The 25,875-nt window shown below is 34.2% G+C and overlaps 1 protein-coding gene across 3 annotated transcripts in view; it reads right to left on the reverse strand.

Annotated features, from left to right (window-relative positions):
* Positions 1–4,232: 4,232 nt before the first annotated feature.
* LOC127282118 (homeobox protein homothorax) overlaps positions 4,233–25,875 on the reverse strand; it is a 388,123-nt gene continuing 366,480 nt past the window's right edge. For 2 of the 3 annotated variants that reach the window (XM_051306200.1, XM_051306202.1), the window contains 2 exons: positions 10,910–11,078; positions 4,233–9,623 (listed from right to left, as the gene is read on the reverse strand). In XM_051306200.1, coding sequence (XP_051162157.1) covers positions 10,912–11,078 — 167 coding nt within the window. In that variant the 3' untranslated portion in view covers positions 4,233–9,623; positions 10,910–10,911. The remainder of the gene's footprint in view (positions 9,624–10,909; positions 11,079–25,875) is intronic. The other variant, XM_051306201.1, reaches the window with a different exon arrangement.

Consider the following 25,875-nt stretch of genomic DNA (forward strand, 5'->3'; position numbering starts at 1 on the left):
TACCGTTCTTACCAAGAAATATTTCTTAAATCACAAATATCAAGTTTTGTGATCTTTAATTTTAAAACAGTTTTAATTTGAATTTATTTTCAATTGTTTGTAATATGAAATATAAAATTGAATAGATTTAAAATTACGCATTTAATATTACTCTCTACATAATTTGTCATATTTGTCATTTTTCGGTTATGTTGTTCTTTAACTAAAATCCAATATCGCCAGTCCGGTGATATTGCCAATATCGCTCGTTCATTTTCGACTAAATGTTTAGCTGTTTTGGCTAAACCGGTTCAGTTTTTCACCGGTTCAGTTGTAGTTTTTTTTCCGTGCTCAAAGTTTCGTGTAAATATTCATTTCATGTGGACATTTAAACATCGACACAAACTTGTATGAACCTTGCCACTGAAGTTTCCGAACCTCGCCGTGTGAGGTTCTGTCAAGTTTCAGGAAATTTTGAGTGCTGTGTGGATAGGAACACATGTTATTTACCAAAAGCAAGGTACGTAGAAACTTGTGAAAGAAACTTCAAAGGATACCACATAGTAACACACTAATAAAGAGTTCTGTAGGTACGAACTAGTGATGGAAGCTTCTAAGGATATCATGTAGGAACACACACTACTTACCAAGAGCAAGGTACGTACGAACTTGTGAAAGAAACTTCAAAGGATACCACGTAGGAAAACTTATTATTTAGCAACAAAAAGGTACGTAGAAATTTGTAAATTATCTTATTAAGGTTACCCTGCAGGAACCTATTTAGGAAGACTTTAAGGGTACTGTGAAGGAACACTTTTATACAACATTTCGTAAAAAGGATCGCGTGAAGAAACTCACGCAAGATCATTTCTCGGATCCTACGTAGGATCTTACATTAAAAGTTGTTTATAAAAGAACTTGTACATGATCTTACACAGGATAAATCGTGAGATCCCCTGTTGTAATTATTTTCAACATGTGGAAAATCATGATAGTTCACACACAAGTTCCTTACAGGATCCTTTTGTAAAAGATCCTGTGTGGTAAACCACATATGAACATACGAGGGAACTTACGAAGGAACTCGAAACCCAAGGAGCACGGTATATCCCCTGAATATCCCTTGAATACTATCGTGGAATATTCCAGTGACATTGAATGTAATATTAAAGGAATATTCCAGTGATATTGAGGGAATATTCCACGGTTATATTGAATTTTTTTTAAAGTGTTGAAATAATAAAAATGTGTTATAAATTGTTATTTAAATAAGCAGGAAGATTAAAAACACATTTAAAAAAAAATTCAATATAACCGTGGAATATTCTCTCAATATCACTGGAATATTCCCTCAATATCACCTGAATATCCCCTTAATATTACTGGAATATTCCATGAATATCACCGAGGAATATTCCCTCAATGTCACTGGAATATACTCTGAATGTCACTGCGGAATATTCCCATGATGCGGACATTTTGATTTTCCTGGAAGATCATGAGAATATTCCACTGTGGTACTCAAGGGATATTCAGGGAATTTACCGTGCTGCTTGGTAATAGAATCCTATGCGTGTTCCTTCACAGGAATTTTCAATAGGAAAATAATCGATTTTTACAAACTCAGATTAAGAGAGTAGTAGAAAATCTGTAATATTACAATAAGAACTTTAAAACTTAAGAAAAATTTTGTTTCTTTTTCATAATCCTAATTTTTTAGAAGCTGTTAATGAAAACTTTTATATAGAGATTTTAAAAAAGGAATTTTTAAGTATTAGTCTGAATATTATCTCGGAAAATATCTTAATGTTTCGACATAGTTGTAGTTGGCGCCCTCTTTGTGCAGTGAGGACATTGAGAAGCTTCTTGATGCGTGCGACTTTCGCAGAGGGAGTGGGTGTATGGCGTGGTGTTAGCCAGGGGTAGTTTCACGAAGCAAGGGTGCATTCCCTTCACGGTCGCTCGGCTCGGTTCGTTCGCTCGGTCGGATCGCTCAGTTCGGCTTGCCGGGGGGTTTCCATGACTACGGCGCTCGCGCCTTGACATTGACAAATGGCCGGGCAGAGGGTGAGCCGAACACAGCGCCGCTTTTACATATGCAGGGACACCCATTTGTTCGTACCTCTGCGAAGAGAGGGTACGAGAGAGAAAGAGAAATATTTTCTCTTCTATTATCAAAACTTGTCCGTCTCTTCATACATGCGTATCCTCTAGGATCTAGGCTACTGTGTTATGCCCATGTATCTCTACCGTCTCTACCATTATAAACCTAACTGAATACAATCTGATGAACCTCAGGCAAACGAGAAATCCCTTTTCTTAAAAATATTGAGGAAAATTTAAAAACTGAGCAAACAAAACATAAAAACATATTACCCAAGCTCGTAAATTTAAAAACATTTCTTCTTGAAAACTTACAATACAGAGTTTATGATACTGTATATAAACGTGATAAAAGAAAAAACTTTTTGTTGCGAATTATAAGGAAAAAGAATGTTTATTACGAGAAAGAATGAGAGCAGCGCCTCTGGTGACTAGAAAATTCCAAACAATTGTGATAGCTTAATAAAAATCCGTATGAGACATTTAAATTATAATTAGCAAGATTACCTCGGGTAACTATCAGTTTCAAAGTATATACTCATAGAAACTGAATGTGAGAGAATAATTGGATCCCAGGAGAGAAAAGCAATACCACCTTTAGCTGTATTGCGTAACGCCCTCTAGTAACTAGTGCAGTGAAACCAAGTGCCTATCACATATAATGCTCCCTCGAAGTAGCCACTCCCTTAGCAGCGCCTCTAATATCTCATTACCGCACCACCAGGTCAGCCATCCTGCCATTACGAGATTGTTTGCCTGAAGGCTTTCAGTCCTAATATATTATGGGGCTAGCAACCCGATGGAATCTCAATGAAAAATCAATGTCTTGCTCGAAAACAAAAAGAAACATTCCACAATGAAAAAATTTCTTTTATCAGTCTTTAAGATGTTGACTTTTTTGTATTACTTGTATACTGAGTTAATTTTTTATTACTCCTCCACTTTCAATCTACAAACATTTTTTTACAGGACAAGAAATTCAATACGACAATTACAGATCAAGTCGAGATTTTCTGAAATGCTGCTGGTTTTCAAGTGCCATCGACGCTCCCAAAATAATTGGTATCTTCTCTGATTCTCGACGCACACGTAACAAGGTCCATTTCCATGGAATAACCATCAACGATAATTGGCACCTCCAGCTCTACCGCTGTACGCGTTCACCCGCCCTATAATATTTCAAGAACGGAAAACAGAGATGGAACCATAGGAACAGTCAGAGGGAGAAAAAGAATACGAGGAATAAAAGTAATAAAGAGAGGCACAGACGTAGGTCCAGGGGATGCTGTCTGCCTTTCGAAAATGCTCGTTTTATGCAGGCCACTGAAGTTTCATCAGGCTTTTCAGTTGAAGCTTGTCAAGAGATCCAAAATAAAGCAAAACCATTGATAGATTGCTGACAAACTTTTACCTATTAACTTTCCTAATCAGGCCTGTGTGCACGGGGAGGACTAAACTTATGTTATCAAAATGTTTTAATCTTTTTTATTAAAATTTCTTTTTTTCACTTTATTTTGAGTAATAATAGTTGATTTTTCCATATTAATATTTTTAATTTCGAGAAAAAAATGTTTATAACTGTATTTTTTCAGTTTCACAAGCATTAATTAAGTTAACTTATAGGTACTAATGGTTTTATTGTTTTTAAGTCATTTATTTTACTTTTTTCAATTGTTGACTGAAAGTTATTAGTGAAGAATTGTGATGCTAAAATTTTTTTTTGTAATTATATCGTGTCGTTAATTTAACATGATTTTAAACTGTCTGTTTTTGTTAAGTACAGTAAACTCAGGCAAGTTGCTGGTCTGTTGGAATTTTCTTACCATCTTTGTTTGACAATGCGTTCAAGCAGTTTCAGAGATGTATCCATAATGCGTAAAAGAGGATAAGTAAAATATTTTTTGATTTATTTTTATGATTTCGAACTTGAATGAATCTCAAGAGTTCACTTGAATAATATTACAGCAATAAGGAATTAAGAAAAGGTTGTTGCATTCAGCGAAACTGTTTCTGAATCATAAATAAAATTGTTGTGCATTTTTGTTTTTAATTATGAAAAGAAACTTTTCTAATAATTGTTTATGATTATTTATTCTTAAATTATAGAGTCGCTGAAACAATTTCGCTGAGTTGAAATGAAAATACACGTATTTACACAAGATGTAGCATTTAATGCTCACGTTTCAAAAAACACTATACAATGGACACTCTCTAACATAGACCACCTTGACATCATTATCAGCAATATCATCCTTTCCTTTTCTGTTTCGTCGTAATCGTGTGACCTTTAACGAAAGACAGTAAGGTCACACGTGTGATCGAGTGATTTATCGAGTGAGCGATGGTTTAAGACGCTAACGCCCATTTTTTAAAACGTGAAATGAATTTTCAATTTCCGCTAAATAACAAAAATTATCGAGATTTCCAAAATTTCCAAGAGGCGAACATTCAACAATCAAAAAAATGCAAATATTAAAAATCAACAGTTTCAAGAGATAAAATTTTTGAGCGAGCCAAGTCACTTTTCCAGGAAACATTGGAAAATCCCGTGGACTCTCTGTCCATTCTAACAATTATAAAGTAAGCGGGATAGAGTTTGTTCGTGACAATTTTTACAGTCGAATTCTTTTTGCACACCATCTTCTGCTGTTTTATTAACTCGATTTGTTTATAGTCAATGCGCCAACAGTGGAAGAAAAAAAAAGAGTCCGATTTCATACCGATATAATAAATTTTAGGTTACTATACATCATCCTTATCATTATTGTTTATCATTATGATCATAATAATAATCATCATTATCATCGTCGCTCTTGACGCCGTTCCTCCATCTTCACGATCATCAACACCAACATAAGCATCCATAATAATTATACAATAATTGTACAGTACTCTTTCACAATTGGCAAAACTTGTTCTCTCTAGCACGCTTCATTCATGCGAATCGTTTACTCTTGTCTTCTTGCTTTTGTCGCTGCTCATAAAAATTTCTTTACTTCAGTTTTATACCTTCTAACATGATTATCATTTAGATACCTTAGTGATTATTTCGTATACATTTTTAAGGCGATGATTCAATTAATTGAACTCATTTTTAAACGAACAGCCAATGATGCGTCGGTATTACTCTTCTCCTCTCAAATTTTGCACTCGAATTCGCCCAACCATTCGAATATGAAAAATATTCGAGATATTTTCATTGAAAACAATGTCTTTTAAAATATTTGTAAAAAATATTTCTAAGTATTTCTAAATATTTCTAAAATCGACAATTCATTTAAAGCGAAAAGTGGGTTAGTTGAGAGCGAATCGAGTGCTAAGTATACATATTGTATTAGAGTCATTAAACAGAAATAATCGAAGGGCCGAAGTAGTGAGGAAAACGTGGCGATTAATTGACTGGCAGGGGTTTAACAAAATTAAAAAATCTAGCCAATTTAACAAATACAACTGCAAATTATCCAGCCAGGGATTAATCGTAACGCTTATAATGACAAGTTTTCGACAAATATTGTTCAAAAACATTGGAGATTAATACAATAGCAATAATACAATGGAAAACTTGTTTGCCGATGAAACAATTTTATTGTGAATATTTTCATCAGTTTTAAAATACACCATATTGTCTAGTTTGAAAAGAATAACATTTATCTTTCTGTTCAAATTACTCAAAACCTCGGCTCCTGTTAGGTTGAAGGCATATAAAACAGTCGATGGTTAATTGGAGAAATATAATATTCACATGTTTCTACATTTTCATTGATCATAAAATTGACCAAACATTCTTGAGCTATCGTTTATAAAGTATCTTGAACAATTTCCCCAATTAACCAAATCAGTGACTCTTTCAGCGCACCTGAGTCTTTCGGTATACGTAGGTTTCATTTTTTAGTATACTAGAACGTCGATAACCATGAGAAGAAGTTACACAATTTTTAGGACAAAAATACCTGTCTTGAAACATTCCTGACCAGTCTCAAATATAGACCGAAATTTTGTCCATAGCAGGATGCGTCTTGTAATGTTCAAAACTATCAAAGTAAGTATGAACTTGTTGAGCAGGCAAGCGTGGCCTGCAATTGTGTAGCTTCTGCCCTGGCGACGAGAGTTTTTAGGAAATGTAAAATGTATAGCGTTTTTCATCATTTTTCCTAATTGGTGTAAGCAGACATAGTGAAAATATGGATAAATTTTTATAATCTCTCTCGCTCTTTCTCTTAATTTTCACTGTCAATCCTCCTCAAAGTACGATGCTAATAATAATCATCATTGTAGTCATCGTTAACGTGAAATCACTGATAAATCCTCCATCTTTACATTACATTAGAAAGACTTTTCGAATAAGGAATCTTTAAAAACTTCTTTCCCTTCTCCTCCAGTCTCGACACATCTCTTTAATTACGTATATCAGGGACGCGCGCACAACAAAGATGACGTGTAGAAATGTACAGATGTCGAAGGCAAATCTTAACTGAATACGTGGAAGGCAATAAAGCAAATTCAATTTAGAAAATTGGTTCTTTTGCATTTTAGTTTTCATGAGCGAAACTTTATTTTGTACTGCTTATTACATTAATAAATTTATGTATAATTGTTACTGATTTAAATTAAACATACATAAAAGGTCAACTAGTTGCCAAAATGTAACAAACAAATTATCTCACGTAGTGCCCATTTTTAATCTCTTCCCTGACACTTATGTAAGGCATTGTTATTAATATACTATTAGCGTCTTTGAGTAAGATATTTTTAAATAAATAACTACATAAATTTTAAATAACTTTAAAGTTATATTAAAACATTTCAAATTAAGATATATTTCTTTTTCTAGTAATTTTTTGTCAGAATCTTTAAATTTGGATTGAAACCAATTTTCACAATTGAAAAATAAAATTCATCATCCAAAAATACGGAATGCACTTAAAGGACCTTCACTCATTAATAAAATTATATTCCACATAACCCTTTTATATATAAAAGAAGCTTTAATTGATATTCCTTCAAAGAAGAAAGTAAGTATGATAGCATGTTATTAAAACCTAAATGTTGTTTGTCATCCCGTGTGGATAATTTTCTTGACCATAACGTCTGGTCTGGGTAAGCAGAAGGGAAATACCCTGATACTATTCAGCAAGTATATTCATCCACGGATTCAGCCTAGAGAATCTGATCTTAAAGAAATTTTTTTTATATCATTTACATTATTTTATTTACAATTTAAATTGCTATTACAATTATAGAACATAGAGAATGAAATCACTTAAAAGCTGATACAAAAAGTCCAAAGTTTATAAAAATCAAATTCGCGTCTTTTGGCTTTAAACTGAGGGATTCAACCACTGAATCTTTCTTAATTAAGTTATAAAATATAAAAACTTATTAACCTTATGAATAGAATCTGAGTTATAGGAAAAAAAATATTTTTAAGTACTAGAAAGTTATTGTTTCGAGTAAATTAGTAAGATATTTTTAAAAAGTAATGGAAAATTTTGATTATCCGAGCTGAGCGAGGACCACATATGTGAGGCCACAAGAATAGAAAACTTTGTTTTATAAATGTATGTAAAACCCGAGGCTAACTAAATCCACACCAGAAAAAAGTTTACAATGAAATGTAATTTTAACTCATGTCAACGTCTTTAACTAAATATATAGGTACGAGATTAAAAAATAGAGTCCAACTGCCAATACATTTTACGTAATAATAATATGTGGAATTATCTTTTCATTTTCAAAACTTATGAAAGTTACCATACTTTTTATGCAATTTAGCATTTCAGTAAGGTGGAGGTCACATGAGGGTTTTGCATACATGTATAAAGAAAAAAAATATGAATTTAAAATATTACTATATACATATACACAGTAAAATACTTTTTTCCAAAAATTAACCAATAGAAAAAAGAAATTTAATATAAAATACACTTTTAATATAAACAGTCACATTAATGGCAAGAGCCACTAATAGGTCAAGGCAGTCATTAGACTTCCGGAAAATTTTTCCACACGGTATAATTAGGTTTCCTCAAAACTATCGTACTGTACAACTCTGGACGAATCTCGAAAAGAAAAGAAGGGTGTGAAATGAAAAGAAGCATGTCAAGGTGTTGCTGAAACATTGATGAGGTGCTTCGAAAGGGAGCAAAAATGCGAACGAACAAAACGAAAAACTGTACTTTCGCACCCTAAATACCTACTCACATACTTCTATATATAATATGTATACTCTATAATACATTGCTCTCCACTCTTACACTCGCACTCGCACTCAGACTTTATTCTGGGTTTTTTTGTGAACGCTCTTTTGCGCATCTATAGCTCCCCTCTCGTTTTCTCAATTGAATTAACTATTTATACACAATATATTATCATAAATCGTAATCGTTAACCTTTTAATTAATTCTTAAGAGTGGAGCCGATCGGGGCGCTTCTCAAACATGGCGGATGGAGCGGGAAATAATTTCGAGTCGCTCACTCTTATCCCCTCTAGCAGCTCCTCCCTGAAGTTTTGCTCCTCCCAATGTGTCTCGTTTTCCCTTCTATATTACAGGTTCAGGAGCGAGGAGGAGGGGAAGTACATTTTTTGCAATTATTCTTTTCAAATATATGTATATATATATATATATACCCTCATATATTTATATATATATATATATAATTTTTTTAGTTAGTAAATTTATTTATAAGTAAGAACTGTACAAATTCAATGTCCTATTAGGTCGCAGGGGACTTGGATCCCAAGTCCAGCACACGCTTACGCGTCGAAGCCTGGTCACAGATTTCTTTTAAAGCCACCTTTTGTTTTCCTCTTAAATTTTTTTCTCATCTCCGCTCCTCAACCCATTAGTCTTTATCCTCAGAGATCTCGTGACTCGCTTCGCACTCGACATGCGAGCATCCAGGTAATGTACATGCCCGCTAAAATTTCCTATATCCTATCATTTTATATATATGTATGTATATATATATATATAGTCTCCTCAATTGTGATCGTATTAAAATTTAACATTTAATATCTTCAATCACTACAATATTACACCGCAATATTTTGTACAAAGAACAATCACATGAATTTCTTTTCGCGACCCTTTCATATCCGGTTGCCTTTTTTCTCTTCAGCGACAGCCTTTCTCTGTTTATAAATTATTTTTCTACTTTTCCCTTTATTTTTCTCGATTCTACGTCCATTTCGACTCTTTTTTTACGGATAAATCGTGTTTAGCACCAGGGATAAGATGGTTGATTTCTGTTTTTGATTCATCCGCGTGGTTACTCTGGATCGTTCTTCTTTGACTTTGTCCACTTCCGGACCTACTCGGAATTTTGTTCCGCGTCTTCATTTCTTTCGGCACACGTCCTCGCAGTTTGGCATTTATGCGGCAAGAATTGTCGGCACCTTCACTTGCGGTGGTCTAGGTGGCTGTGAGCGACGTGGTCTTTGGGGTCGGAGCTTGGTTAGCCAAGCTTCACCCTCGTCCTGCCCCCTTTTTTCATAAGGTCCATTTACAGAACCTAATTTTTTCTTCTAATTCTGCATCCAGCTGAAACATAAAAAGTTATTATTATTATTATTATTATTATTATCTAAAAACCATTTACACTTTATAAACTGTAAAGCTCAAATTTTATTTGCGACAGAAAAAAAACCTGCTGAGTCAAAATGACCCAGTGTTTCAACGGAGGGTTAAATAATTAGAGCACGCCAGTGAAGTAGCGTGACTCCGCTAAGTCGGAGTATCACTGCTTAGCGCTCGAAGAGTTGGGATGCAAAGCTAAGAAAAATAAACAATAATTCAGGTGTCAAGCAGTGAAATCCAACTCAGTGGAACCGCACTGATCCACCAGCTTACTCTAGTAAAAAAAAATTAATCTAACTCCGAACTAACAAACTCTAGTCAATACTTTGATTACAAATCTTACTGCGAATATCCTTTTTTATAAATATTTATCTTTTCATAATAATTTACGTTTTATTATTTATAAAATAATAATTGATTTTAGGTTAATAAATTCTGATGAGGAGATCGGTACCGATCTTGAAACGTTAAGATGTGTTATATATCTTATTTCAGTCCCAAAAGATTTCCATTATTAATTATTTTTACACATTGATTGGAACAATTTTAAATTATTAATTATTATTTATTAATAAAATATTATTTATTTAAAATATTTTAAGTGATAACACAACTTAAATTATTTTAAAATTCAAAGTGATATACATTTTATGCATTTAAATTTCGAAATACATTCAGTGCATTAGATATGTAAAAGCGTAAATAATTCTCTGGTTGAAAAAGTAAATATAAATGAAAATACTATCCCTGAATGAAGTAGTTAAAATTTTAAAAACCAGAATATAAAAATCATTAAATCTTTGACACTTTAGTTATGACAGGAATAAAAATTTAACGCTCCAAATTTGGTATCTCATTGTGAAACCTAAAAACTTTATAAACTTGAAATATGTATAACTACATCAAATGTATACTCGTTTGATAAATTTTTTAACAAAAAGTTACTGCCTCTTATTATTATGAAGTTTTATACATGCAGTTATAAATTGAATAAAATTCTGAAGGCTTTAAAAATCATATGCTTTTAAATAATGCCAGATCCATATTTATGGATCGTCGATTAGCACCTGATCCCATGAATTTTTTCTAACTGTGAAATCTGTTGGGAACCCTTCATAATAAGCGTATCACAGAAAAGAGGGTTCTCTATGAAAATATAGTTTCTTAATAATAAAGAAAATGACAGTTGGATGAATTCTCATGATAAATTGAATCTTCAGAGAACGCGTGGAAAAAGTTTAAAAACTCACCTTTATAAGTGATGACCATAATATTCTGGTGGATAGTGGTATTGATTGTGGAAGGCTGGATCACCAGGCGGCCGGTGCATCATACTGGCTGCTTGTCCGTCCATCATGTAACCCATCGTTGCATCCGGACTGTAAGCACCGCTTGGACCTGCAGACAATGGCGGAAATACTACACGTTACTACGGTTAGAACTCTGATCCGTTATTGGCATGCTGGTAATGGTCTAGCTGGCCATCCGTTAATTGATTCCTTTTTCCCTTCTTCTATTAATTTAAGGAGAAGAGAAGAATTCTGGGAAAAAGGACATCGAGATGACGAGCTGTGTGGTTAGTGTTTGCAATAGTTCATAAAAGAAAACAATTAAATTACTCTTTAAATCTCGATCAGTGATAACCACTGAATGAAATAGTGAAAATTACGACACTGCGTTTAAATTAGAAAATTACTAATATAGATTTTAAGTACCCCCCCCCTTTTAAAGTTGGAAAATTTTAATTTCATAATTAGAAAATAATTTTTTGCTTCAAAATATCACTAAATAGTAGTGAAAGAATTAGTTTAAGTGCACACCATCTATAAATATAAACATGATAATTTCGACTTTAATTTGATTAAAAATCTAAAACTGACTTTCATTTGTTCGAGAAGATAAATTCTTTGTCTTTCATCAAAGCTAGACTGTCATCATCAGAAGTAACAGGGACTCACTTGGACCGATTGTATATGTTCGTGGGTAGTTCCCCTAGTTTTAATGTCGGTATCTTAATGTATATTGCTACAATAAATCAGGACCACTGATTGTGCACCACCCTCGGCAAGACTGGAGAGAAAGTGAGGGAATGAGATAGTTCTAGAGTCGACGCTTCGGAATCTCGAATGCACATAGGGACCACAGCCTCATTGTGCAACGGCATTTAAGCCTTTCTTATGCTAAACCCTTTACATCGCCCAGCGACCTCGATCTGCAACGATATAAACATCACGGCGCCCCGTTGTTATTGATATCGATGAACATAAATCTTCACGTTTTGCTGTCTTTTCTTAAGAGTTGCAACAAATTCTTAAGAAATTCAAGACAGTTAGAGATTTGCGACGTTTCTTTTTTTTAATAGCTATAGACATTTGTAGATGGAATATTGCAGAAAGTAAATCGAAATTTCAATGAAGGTGAGTTTTGATTTAAATGTGAAAAATAATTAGAATTTTGCAATAAAGAGATAATAATAAAGCTTATAAAAAAAACCAGACAATCAGGATCACAGAAGAAATATTAAACTTAAACAAGAAAAATATACAGAGATGCGAATAATTATAAGGGTCATTCAAATTATGTGACTCGCAAATCGCATGACTGTTAATTAATTTTCAATTTGTCTTTTAGAATCAATGAAATTGAAAACTTTCAATGTAACTAATTAAAAATAAACTGTATACAAATCGTAAGATTAAGTAATCATTATGTGTTGCATATAGACGGTGGCACTCTCAACTTGGGAGAAATTTCTGTTGAATCCCAAATCGTATTCTATTTTTGCTTTCTTAAAATTTGCTTACTGCAAAGGAGTATTGTATTAGTAAGTTTTATAAAAAAAGCAGTAAAAATCATTAACTTGGCAATTTTGCTAATGCTCGGAAAGTTCTGTAAGACTTTTAAAAAAATCACTAATAAAGAATTAAAATTGCAGCGATGTTAAATAAGAGGACAGATTCTCTCATGATTTGCTTGAATTTAAAGGCAGAACTTTGAAGGTTAGAAGGTATGAAAAGATGAAGGTTTGCTGGCTCGGCGCGTTTTACTTGAACCGCGGCCGAATCGTAAATCACAATTATTGCGAACGGTCTCCCCTTTAAGAGTGTTTTTCGAGCTCGCGCGAGAAGCGCAGTCTTTTAGATACTTTAACAACTCGCGTAAGATTATTATAGATCCCAATGCAGTAGTAAGCGGCAGCAACAACAGCAAGGAACCCACCATCGTTGTATATCGCCAAGCCGTCTCAGGTCTCTCCGTGGAATGTAGTCTCATATTATAGCCACTCGGGCGATATCCCACTAACGAGGGATGCGCTTGTAGTGTGATTAAACCGCGCTATAACGCAGCAGGGAGTATTAGATAGCCACCAGACCACAATATGGGAAATTAAGGAATCGTTCGTTGAGAGGCGGAGAGAGACAACCGGAGTGGCAACAGAGAAAGGAGAAAGAGACGGAGTCTTCCAATAACAGAGACAGAGGGCTCGAAGGGAGATTTGCAAAGACGTGCACTATGAGAAACTCCCTTCGGTCCCATGCTAAGCTATTTATGTACACGCATTGCCGGAATTTTAGATCCTCCTTTAAGATTATTACGCTCGTCGCCAGTAAGCCAGGATTAGTTCACTATGTCCACATGAACAAGAAATAGTTTCGCACGATGTGGTCGTTCGATCGAGCTGTTGGTTCATTTTCTTAAGCACCGATTCAATAAACTCTGCTTTTAATGACATCTATGCAGACTTACGGACACTCCCTAAATGGGTTTCTTTGAATTATGGAGCCACGCCGAAAGAAAATCAAATTCAACTTTAACTAACCTTAGCCGACTTGCCATTAAGGCTAAATTATTAAACGAAAATTATTCACGTTGAACGAGATTTACTCGACTCAGAAAATATTAGTTACAAAGTTGTAAAAGATATTTAAAAACCAGAGCTGCGGGTTTCGAGGTAATTTACACATTCTGCTAAACCACTCACAATTCTAACCAATTTCTATGACACTTATTTTTATATCCCGCCAACCATAATTGTACATTAATTGCACGGCAGAAACAATATCAGAAAAAGTAATTAAAAAAGAATACGATTTTTTTAATGTAATAATTTTTTAAAAGCGTTAAGACAATGCATAAATATTAATTTTAATGGTAAAAACTATTTATTGAAGATTAATTTCCTATCAGTCTGGCAGAAATCATGCTCAATGGAATTCGTTAAACTCGCGACAAGGAACAAGAAGCCCTTACTTGCAAGGACGTACCGTCAATTATCATAATTTATAGCCGATCGGTTAATTAAAATATCTAAATAATGTACGCGAGCCATATAAGACGAAAAAGAGTGATCTTCTTCGGATCAACTCCTCCCCATCTTGCATCCCACGATCACCACTTATGCCTCTCATACCTTATAAATATTAAGTGGTTTATAGACTGTCCCAACAAACAGACTGCTCGATCATTAATTATTTATCGCGTCAACGAAAAGAGGTCTGTCCAGGTACTTCTGTTTTAAATTCAGCGCTTAATTTCACGAATGGTTCCTCTCATATTCCGTATAATAAAACTGATTAGGCCAAAGTAATCCATGTAATATATCACCAAATAATTAAAACGTGAAATAAAAATATGCACCACTGTAATTTATGTGTAATGATATACATAATCTTAAAGATTATTTTCACAGTTTTCATAATAAACGAAATTAAGATGTTATATATATGAGAGATTCTTTTTCAATCGCCCCAGCCCAAAAAGTCAATGTTCTGGGATTGGCTTCATACTTTGGTAAATTGTTGTCCTATATGATAGTAATAAATCCCTAAAATATAAATTAATTAAAAAAATATTTGTAGAAAGTAGAGGGGGTTGAAGTTTTGACGTTAAGGGTAACATTGTCATTTTCAAATCCGTTTAACTATGACAAAAGTTAATGGATTTTAATTTATCTATAATGAATTTTATTGCATTTTTCACGTACTTTTCAAAAATGTATATGAAATTTAAAAAAAAAAATTTTTAACCCCTTTTTTGTCAAAATCAACCCTTATTTTTCGATTTTCACCCCTTCGGGTATTTTTTTTTTTTTTTTTTTTATTTTCATTGGAAAGCTGAGGTTTTTTCCGATGAGCTATGTAAATATGAAAATGGGACAACAATAATTTTGTGAGTAACAGAATATTAAAGTAGGCGGTGCCGATAAGGGGTGTACCTGGAGATCATCTTTGAGGATTTAGATAGGCACCGCCTAATTTAATATTATGTTTCTCACAAAATTATTGTTGTCCCATTTTCATATTTACATAACTCATGGGAAAAAACCTCAGCTTTCCAATGAAAATAAAAAAAAAACAAAAAAAAATTCCCGAAGGGGTGAAAATCGAAAAATAAGGGTTGATTTTGAAAAAAAAGGGGTCAAAAATTTTTTTTTTTAAATTTTGTATACATTTTTGAAAAGTACGTGAAAAATGCAATAAAATTCATTATAGATAAATTAAAATCCATTAACTTTTGTCATAGTTATACAGATTTGAAAATGACAATGTTACCCTTAACGGCACCCTTATCGGCACCGCCTACTTTAATATTCTGTTACTCACAAAATTATTGTTGTCCCATTTTCATATTTACATAGCTCATCGGAAAAAACCTCAGCTTTCCAATGAAAATAAAAAAAAAAAAAAAAAAAATACCCGAAGGGGTGAAAATCGAAAAATAAGGGTTGATTTTGACAAAAAAGGGGTTAAAAATTTTTTTTTTTAAATTTCATATACATTTTTGAAAAGTACGTGAAAAATGCAATAAAATTCATTATAGATATATTAAAATCCATTAACTTTTGTGATAGTTAAACGGATTTGAAAATGACAATGTTACCCTTAACGTCAAAACTTCAACCACCTCTACTTTCTACAAATATTTTTTTAATTAATTTATATTTTAGGGATTTATTACTATCATATAGGACAACAATTTACCAAAGTATGAAGCCAATCCCAGAACATTGACTTTTTGGGCTGGGGCGATTGAAAAAGAATCTCTCATATATATATATATATATATTTGAAAAGCGTCACTAGAGAACTGTTGAATTAAATTTTGATATAAAGATTGAAAATTGCATAACGTTCGTTCTTAGCAATTTAGACAATTTTTTTGTTTAAATCATAGAGAGGAAGTTTGACTTTTGTCCACTGTCGAAACGAATCTTCCGGATATAGAAACGGTCGATGTCCACGGTTCGTAGAATATTCTCGGTAGAAAGTATACGGTCTACCCAAAGCCAGGGAGGGGAAGTTGCTTGCTGGAGACAGCGGAAGAAAAATAGCGGAAGTCATCGACCTCCAAGGGGCTATATATCACATGGTTGCAATGGGTGGGGTGAAAACGTGCACGTATGCGTATTCGTGTGCGTGCCTGTATATTCGCACAATTTTCAAGTATCTGTGAGGAAAAGTGGAAAGGGTAAAAGGCCCCTGATTTTGGTGTGAGGCAGAAAAACGGACAGAACCTGCAAAAAAGAGAGTCGATGTTGAAAGGCCAATGGAATTCAAAACACTCATGCGATTGAAAATCCACGCGACCCAATTATATAGACGACATTTTTTTAAATTCGAAAATGAAAAAAGAAGACTTTAAACATTTATAAAAGAAACATGTTTTAGAAAAATGTTTTTCAGTTTCTAATATGGTGATTGTGAAGCCAAGCACATCGAAGGAACTTGTAGCGAATCTTGTGCTCTATACAGCGGAATAATATCATCGTTGAGATTCTGGAGCTTAAGTCGGCTTGGGAAGGTTAGAGAGGCTCTAGCGAATCGGGTGCACGTTCCTGATTGATTAAATTCGCGCAATTACATCCAACCGTACATCATCCGCCAGCCACCCATGGGAAACTTTAGACTAACTTTGCTAGTTTCAGGCGGATTTCGCACTTGTGGAAAGATGAAAGCCGGAAAAATATTACATGGAATTAATCTTCCAAGTTACCTTTATCATCGCTCGATTTGGTTCATTGTATACACATTGACAATATAGTTTATGTCAAAAATTTTCATGAAATTCTACAAGAAGTGAATAACAATAATAATCGTTTAATCATTTTTATACAGCATAAATTAATTTCAATAGTTGAACGGTAAAGGAAAATAAAGGTCTTTTTATTTCACCATACACTGAAAAGTTGGAGTCTTCCTTCGCCTGTCTCAAAATTGTTTCTTGTTTTTTCTCTTTTTGTAAGTCGGAATGAGACAACGAACCGCGTTTCCTTAAAAGGTCATAATTAGATTTTTGTGAAGTAAGATAGACTCAGTTTGAAATGCCCCCAGTGGACTTGGGTCCCGCGTAACATGAGAAGGACATTAGTAGTAACTTATGGTTGCGGCCTGGCTGGATGCCGGTGTAGGTGGTAAGAGGTCGCAGAGGTTGAGGTCGTCGGAGTAGGTGGTTGCTACCGAAGCCAACCAGCTAGCGAGGAATCTTGTTGGCTGAAGAATGGGTGCACTCGAACTTAGTTGGCGGCGACACACCGAGTGTTCTCGTTGAGTTTCCGACAGAGTTCAACGTTTCTCGTATATACCTACGACCTAACCCAACACATCCGCATACCATCACACATCCCTTCGAGTTCCTAGTCTAAAACTGCGGAGCGAGGTATGTTGTGAACGCAGACTGTGATAGATATGAGCAGTCTAAGTAACAACCATCACCTCTTCCACCATTCCGCTCTCGCCATTTTCACTAACAAAGTCTTGGCAAGATTTTCTTGAAAGCAAAAAAAAAGCTTTCGAATCTTGTTCTACTTTACATTTTAGAGTCCTTTGAAAATATCTCAAAATGCCTCAAATTTTTAAAAATAATAAATCTCTTTTACTGTCGGCAAATTATTCTTTGTAAATAATAAGAAAACTTGTATTTTAAAAGAAATTTAACGGAATTCTCTGATAATCGAACAATATTTAAAGTCTTTTCTCTGTAGAATAGGAAATGTAAGGAATTGAGAGGAAACGGAGGACGGTAATATCCTTCGAAGGTAAACTACCCGTAAAGGATTTTGAGAGAATGGAGATATCAAAGTTAGAGAAGATGGAGCTTCCACACTCGGTTTCTACGAATTTCAGAGGATGCTAGAAAGGGACGAGTCAACTCGTCGAGCGGAAAGCGGAAATGTGTTCCGGAACCTTCAACAATCCCTCGATGAAACTATTGGTCATCCACGACGCAATACCGGAAACTCCGGATCTAATAATTCATCTGCCCGCCTATGCCACATCTCTTGTCATCTTTCTCCCCGCTCTCGTATTTCAATTCTCTAAATTATTATTTTGGACCATTGCCTTTTGTTCATCTCAGCAATGAGTCAACAAATAGTTGCCAAATTACCGCAATTATCGTTTCTCTTCAAAATATAAATAATGTCAACTTTAAGCCGAGAAAAGAGTTTTTGATTTTTTTAATCTCGACACATGTTTCAAAGAAAGTCGTGGGAACAGGTTTGCTACAAAACAAGAGAGAGATTTTTATAATTATTCATATTATATTATCATCTCTATCATTATTTATTATTATTTTACAGGAATTACTGTAAGTAAAGGTAGCTACACTCTTTTTCGTATCAACTAATTTTTTGCAGCTTAACGCCAGGCAATTAACGGGCAGGTTCATTACCGCCGTAAATAAATTACAAACCTCCACACTCAGGCGCATTCAGGGGTCCCATGACGAGGAGGATTTACATAGACTTCTAAATACCACCGGTTTTACTGACTTTATTGCATTACATAGACCCCAGCATTTTTTCCAATTTCTCTAATGCCCTTAATTCTGATTTTTACCTTTTTAACAATAATTTAAGTATACAATTTTAAAAGATTAGTGTATTTAAAGAATTTTTTTGTTTTATTTAATTAAACTATTATTCTCGCAGTGCATGTTGCAAAACTTTAACTCTTACTTGTCACCTGGAGGTTCAATGGAACCAAGGTCTATTTTTCCACTTCTCAGAATAAATACCTCTTTTAAGGAAGCTACTTAACATAAATTTAAACAATAGGTACTTATAAACAGTTGATATTTGATCTAAATTTAAAGTTAGAAACAAAACTGTTAAAGTTCTGTTTCTCTAAACAGAAATTTCGAATGTTTTTCTGCTAAACTCACTTATTTATTTGTAATTATTTAATTAATTTATTAACAAAAAAATGTATTTTATAATTTTTAAAATAAATTATTTAAAAAAATTGTAAACTATTATTAGATGTAAAATTTTTAAAATAATTAAGTTATTTTACTATCAGTGTTAGATAAAATATTTGTTACTGAACGTAACTGTATGGTTAATTTGAGGTTTTTTCAAATATTTTCTACTACCTAAAAAATAAAATTTTTAAAATTAAAAAAGTGCATTATTAAAAATTACGGACCTGAAAGTAAGACCGCAAAAAGTAGAAAAATGATAGACTGATTCCAGTTACTTTTTTTAAAGTAAAAATCCAAAACTACCATCACTGTCATTCTACTAATTCTGATTTGAAATAAAAAGAGGGTTGTATTAAAATCATTGCCAGTAAAATAAAGAGAGTTGGAGATTAGTTAGTTTTCGAAGGGAGGCACTGTTTTAAGGTACCCTTTTCCCCGTTTCAGTGAGAATAGCGATGAGTTGGCGTCACGTAGACGTGATATAGAGTTACTTAGAGTGCCAATCCCCCGCGCATTATGGCCCCAAGGTTTTGAAAGGTGCTGCCATCATGGTCCTTATACGACATAGATCATACGTTAATTGAAATAGGGTGCTCGAGCGTTACTCGTCGAATACAAACGACCGACTTATAGAAACGTTATTATTTGCTGGCGTCATATAAAAAAAAGGACCAAAAAAATAAAGGGAGTTTCATATTCCCAAGGAAATTGCTCTTCCTCTACATTATTCTTCCTAAAGCGAGTCTAAATAGAGATGTCCATATATGTAGTTGAATAAGGAAATCCTTATTGTTTGTACAAAAAAGGAATAATGGTAAAAATATTTGTTAATAGCAAAGAATTATTATTAGCAAAAATCATCTGGAGAATGTGAAGGTTGTTATTTTATTTTTACAAGTATTTTCTTGCTTTAAACATAAAATTTAAAAGAAAGTATCGATTTCAACTGGTATCCGAGACTTGGAAATTTCGATCACCGCCATGTAAACGAGCGGGAGAACCTTCTCGTTAGGAGTATATAAACTGGTGGGTAGGGTATCCTCGGACGCGGAAATGGAGTCTAGGACGGTCACGATCGCTGTGGAAAGATAAGGGCGAGCTCTCGAGGGCTGGACATTCTCTCCTTCTCGGTCGCCTCGTCTTGTTCGCTCTCTCAGTGCCAGTTAGATTTTTCATGTCTCGGATCGCGTCCGGTGTATCAAGACTCTAGGTACGAGGGTGGACCTATCTTATCAGCATAGCATAATGGCCTGTTCTATCTCATCTCGGGCCTCGTTGACCGTTGCCCTCTAGACCACTTTCGCCATCAAGGCTGCCGCGTAATGGGAAACTGGAAGAAACCTTCTCCCAAGTATCCAGCACTATTACACTCCACCTTGGATGACTGCTTGTCTCATGGTCGAACGATAAGTAGGTACATACTAGCGGAATATAAGGATTTCTACACCGTAAAACTGGAATCTTATATTTGCTTATTCCCTCTTCGTGTAATTTTCAGTCAACAGTGAGCAGACTGAATAAAATTGCTGAGGCTCATAAACTTTAAATCGTTTCCATTTTCACTGATGATACTCCTTTTTAAACGATGATAGTGATCGTGTTACCGAGAAATTTATGATTATTGACTTTGTGTGCCTCCTTTTTCAAAAGTAAACGAAACATTCATTTTTTTATAGTTCCTGCCAGACCTTTCAGAATTGCTAGTAGCGTTTTCGTATTGTCAAAAAATTATTTATCAATTCACATTTATCAGTAAAGCTTGAATTTATTTAAGCATTGTTCTGGAATATTTGGAAGAGAGAATCCACTTCCAGAAGAAAAAACTGTCTTGAATTCTGGAACCAAAAAGAAAAAACGATTGCCATTTCTCCCAATTTCTGACCCAAGGACATCTATTTTATTTAGCCTCTGAGACACCGGGTACGTTAAAGCTCTTGGTGATATCCCATCAGCGACGGTGGACGGTATATCGTTCAGAGTTGAGAAAGGGTCAGGGAAAAAAGGGAGACTTGGCTGTGGACGCAAGGGGATGGGGATGGAGATGGGAACTCGAGGGATTCGGAATAAGGAGAATGGGGTGGCTGGGACCTAGATGGACACAGAGAATCGCCATTACAAATTGACAACCTTGATTGATGGCCTTCGCGAAAGGGATGCCAGGACCTAAAACTAGAGGGAAGGAAATAGAGTAAGGGTTCATTGGATAGAAAGAGAAAAAGTGAGAGGGTCCTAGAACTCCAGAAGGCTGATAGTGTTCAGTAAACGCGCGTATCTGCCCCTGAAGTAGGGATGGCCTTATCGAGGCGAACCTCTCAGCGAGTGCGTGACGAATGATCCATGTCTAGATTCGATAGGGTCCAACTTGGCTAGAGCGGAATATTCGATGAAGCCGACCCTCATGCCGGGGGAAATACTTGTAAAAGTTTTTCAAAATACGACCCATATTCGGCACCACCTTCAAGAGTCCAGAAATAAGAATATGTCCTTTTAACAAACTTAAATTATCAAATTTAATGAAATTTTCTAAAAATTGTCTAATAATTAATTAATATAGAAATTTGGGAAACTACGAAATTCGATGAGACAGTTTGAATAGAATTTCCAGGTTGTCCCGATTGACTTTAAATAAGTTTATATTCAACCGGGCACCACCTCAATCTCGAATGGTGGCAAGGCAGACGGGTGGAAATCAAGTGGCAGTCGTAAATGACAATCAGCTCTCCGTGGTGTGAGCACGGACCTCCGAGGTACAGTACCTTGTGATCTACGGCTGAAACCTCCATATGGACGGGTCTTGACCTCCGCTACCGTCATGCTCAAACATAATAAGCAAAACATGCAATTATAACATTGCCGATAGACACGTAGTAGGAAGTCCGAAGAGAAACCAAGCAACGCTGCATCTCTGAAGCGTAATGCACCCATAGGCGGAGATGAACATTGAGAATGAGCGATGTTTATTGAGTTTATAGTATTACTAGCAATTCGAGGAAAGTCATTTATTACTTTTGCAATATTACTTTACTCTCAGAAGAGTTATTATCGTGAACTCATGAGACTCAACGAAAAAATTTTCTCGTAAACTTCGGTAATCAATTATGTATGGATTTCTACACTAATTTGTAACAACCTTGGTCACTGAGATTTTAATTATACAATGCGTGATTTTTGCACAAGAGTAAAATTCCAGAATAGAAAGTTGTCAGTGTTTAAATGAACCATAATATCTATCGCCTCCAAAAAATTAGTCATCTTTTGGCATTTTTTCTGTTTTTACGCCCGTGTAGAAATTTATCGTGGCCGTCCTAGTGTTAGCCTATAGCTAGACAGTGTTTGTCGTGGAAATTTATTCTCAAATAACTGCAATGGCCCCTCAAAGTTCATGTGCAGTTTTTTATACAGTTTTCTCTTTATTTCTTTAGATATGTAGCCTTTCTAGAATTTAGCTAGTTATAGTCTAGAATGCTTATTTGATAATTTTGTACAAGTTCGTACAGTAGGCTGTCTACAATTTACCAAGATGCGACCTAGGATACCGTCATAAAAAATTAATATAAGTCCGTCAAGCAGGTGTCACTGAATTCAGTCTTTGACAATCTTTGACATGCATATATGCTTCTTGCATATATTATAAGCATTATATTATAAATAATAAGCTTAATTGATTTGAAGTTTTTATTTTATTGGGTTAATATTGACAAGTAAAACAAGTAAGCATAAATAAAATTTTATTTAAGATAACATATATTCATAATAACGATTTAAATAAATAAATCAATAAAAATATATTTATTTAATTATTGTTATTTTTATGTTATATAATTTAAATTTAAATTTAATTGATTAAATTAATAAGAATTATTAATTTTAATTTAAACAAATGAATTTCAAAATGAAAAAAATAATCTTATTTTAACCAAAAAAAGTTTTTTTACCACATGGTAAAAATAAAAAATGAAAATATTGACTTATATATGTTAAATAAATTATTTAACATTAAAAATAAATTATAATTTATATATAATTATTGCTTCTTTATTGTTCTGCTCCTGAAGTCTTCATTTTCCTCAGTCGCAACTTATCAAATCAATTTTGTATTTATTTTCCCATGTTAAGGTGGCGTAATGGTGAGCGTGTTAGCCTGCGGAGCGTTAGGTTAGGGAATTCGATCCCAGCGAGCGTTAAATATTTTCCAAAATTTATGTAAGCGATTGTGTTAAATAATAATAGGTAGGGGTAAATATAAGGTCTCTAATTATAAATAATGTGTTAAATGTATAATTCATTCCATATTTAATTTTTTTTGTGTAGGTGTTACTATATCTATTTGAAGTTGGATCGACCCTTGGGTAGATAGAAATTGTATATTTTAATATAATTGAAACTGGCTAGAAATTTTTATTGTACTAGAAAGGGATTAGACAACAGACCTGGAAAAAAACTAGCTATCCCTAGCGTCACATACCCTACTTGATTCTGTCCAGTTTTCCTCTCAAGTTGTTCGATTGAATCTAGCTCAACTGTACAGTTTCCAATACATTTCCACAATAAATTTCCACACAGGCCGTATTAAAAATGTTCATAATTTCAATATACACAAAGAAATTAATTCAATACATTTGTGTATGAAGTTAGAAAAATCATAGAAATATTTCGAAAAATAAGGTTCTTTTAGTTGTTTGGTTTGAAAATGTAATAAAAATCAAAATTTTGATACAAATCGATTTTGCACCATACATGTCACGAATATGCGGTTAAAATTTTGTAAAGATCGATTCATGAAAGTAGTTTTGAGAAATATACGTTTACTAAATCTCGATCATGGGATCAATTAATTTATGTAGAATAAAATTTAAATAAATATACATTTAGACTGTTTGGATCTTTATGAAACTTTCACACAAAATATTTGAAATGTATAGCAATAAAGAGCGACAACACTTTTTCTTTAAGTTCTGCAGTAAAGAAAGGATCAATTGACTTTGAAAGCATCCAAAGTGAGAAAATCATCAGATGAGAAACAGTTTCAACTCCGCCATAGCACTCTGACCCCTTGTTGCGCCATTCTCGTGCAATGCACCTTACGGTCAGAGCTTTACGGCACTTCAGGGCGCTGTTACGTTTTTACAACCTCGTTCCGGAAACACGTAGGGCGATTCAAGCAGTGTTACCAACTGAGCAGTAACTACTCCGGGCCATCAGTGTCTACGACAGAAGGTCTTATGTTTTTATCGGACGATAATAAAAAGAACCCTCGCAAATCATTTTTCACAACAGTTCTTAAAGAAAGTTTATTCCCTCGAAATAATTCAATCTTTCTGCGATCAATCAAAGGAATCAATTGAAATTAGAAGGTTTAGAGAAATTGAAAATTGTTTCGAGAGAAATAATAAGATAAGCATCCAATATATGATAAGCAAACATTGTCTAAAGGATTTTAGCGCTGAAAATTTATGGCTTCAATTTAATGGACGGATAAAAATGGTTTATGCAAGACGAGAATAATTGAAAGCCAGATCTTAATAATTCATACAAAGTCTCACTCCACTTGTATACTCCCACGCTTACGTAGAATAGCCCACTAGAGGGAGAAGTCCTCTCGCGTCATATAAACCTAATAGAAACGTAGGCAGGGGAGCCAACGTGGCAGCTTGTACATCGTAAAATGATGCACTGCGGGTTTATAGTTTATAGTTCGACTGGGCCGTGCGCGTGTACATACGCGGGTGTGATTGAAGGGAGGGGATTTAAAAGGGATCGTGGTTTTATGAGCGGTATTAGGAACGGGAGCATTAAACCCATACGAGCATTTACCGTTGCCGCTCGTTTACCAGCGGGAGCTAATTTTATACTAATATCTACGAACTGGTGCTCAATCAACGCTTTCCCAATTGCTCAATCTCAACCCTACACAAATTTCCCACTTGCAATTTGACAATCGAGCCAATAACGCGACTGTGTAATTCATTGAACGCGAATTGAATAAGTAGAGAAAAACTGCTGACATTGTACAATATTTTAAAACAAACGTACCTTGAATTAATTTAAATGTATATCAGCCATGTATATCAATCAAATCGTTTGCTTCGATAGAAATTCGCCAATCGGGTAATAAACTCTCGATTGGCTACAGGCAATATCGTACCTTAAATAAGGCTCGTCGTTTCGCGATGTATTGTCCACATAGATCGTATATACAGTGCAACTCGTAATAACAATGTCCCGCGGGCACGCACAGAGTCAATGCAGAGCATGCAATCTTTGTAATGAAAGTATGATTGATGATGCGGCCAACTTGGAACATCATTACAGCCAACGGTGGGATGCTCTCAGATAACTAGAAGATACTCTTGAAAATCAACTTGAGTTCATTAATATGGGTTTTTATGCACGCTATTTTCATCTCAATGAGTTTATTTCGAAGCTTTATCAAAAGAATAGAATCAATATTGAGCTTAAAAAATTCCATCTTACAATTAAGATGCAGTTATACTAAGAACATTATAAAACAGCAAAAAAGTTCAATATCGCAAAGATAGAGAAGGGACATATAATACTGTTGGACACATTTATCATTTATAGCTTCCGAAAGAACAAAATCTGCCCTTGGGGCAATATTTCGACTATTAAAGTATCAGAGAGTATCGGATCTGGAAAGCAAGGGAGGAAGGATGAAATCTCGAAGGGATTCCTGATGCAGAGATCGATGGAGAACTGACATGGACAAGAGAATCTGCCCTTGGCCATTAAGAGACAAAAATGTTCTATAATCACAAATAGTATTTTTTGTGATTTTTTAAACCTCAAGGGAATCATGATTTAGAATTACACAATTATTTTTCTAATTTTATATCAATTTTTACTTCAATTTCCATGGCATAAACGTTGCGTTTAGTATTATTCATGCAGATAAAATAAATTATGTTTAAAAAAATCAATAATTTTAAATAATTTACAAAATATAAAGAAATATAAGTTCATGCGTTTATTTCCAAATAAAAGCTGTTTTGTAAAC

This window comes from Leptopilina boulardi, unplaced genomic scaffold (genome assembly GCF_019393585.1).
Source record: "Leptopilina boulardi isolate dan_hultmark-lab unplaced genomic scaffold, ZJU_Lbou_2.1 LbouV2_280, whole genome shotgun sequence".
Classification (NCBI taxonomy): Eukaryota; Metazoa; Arthropoda; class Insecta; order Hymenoptera; family Figitidae; genus Leptopilina; species Leptopilina boulardi.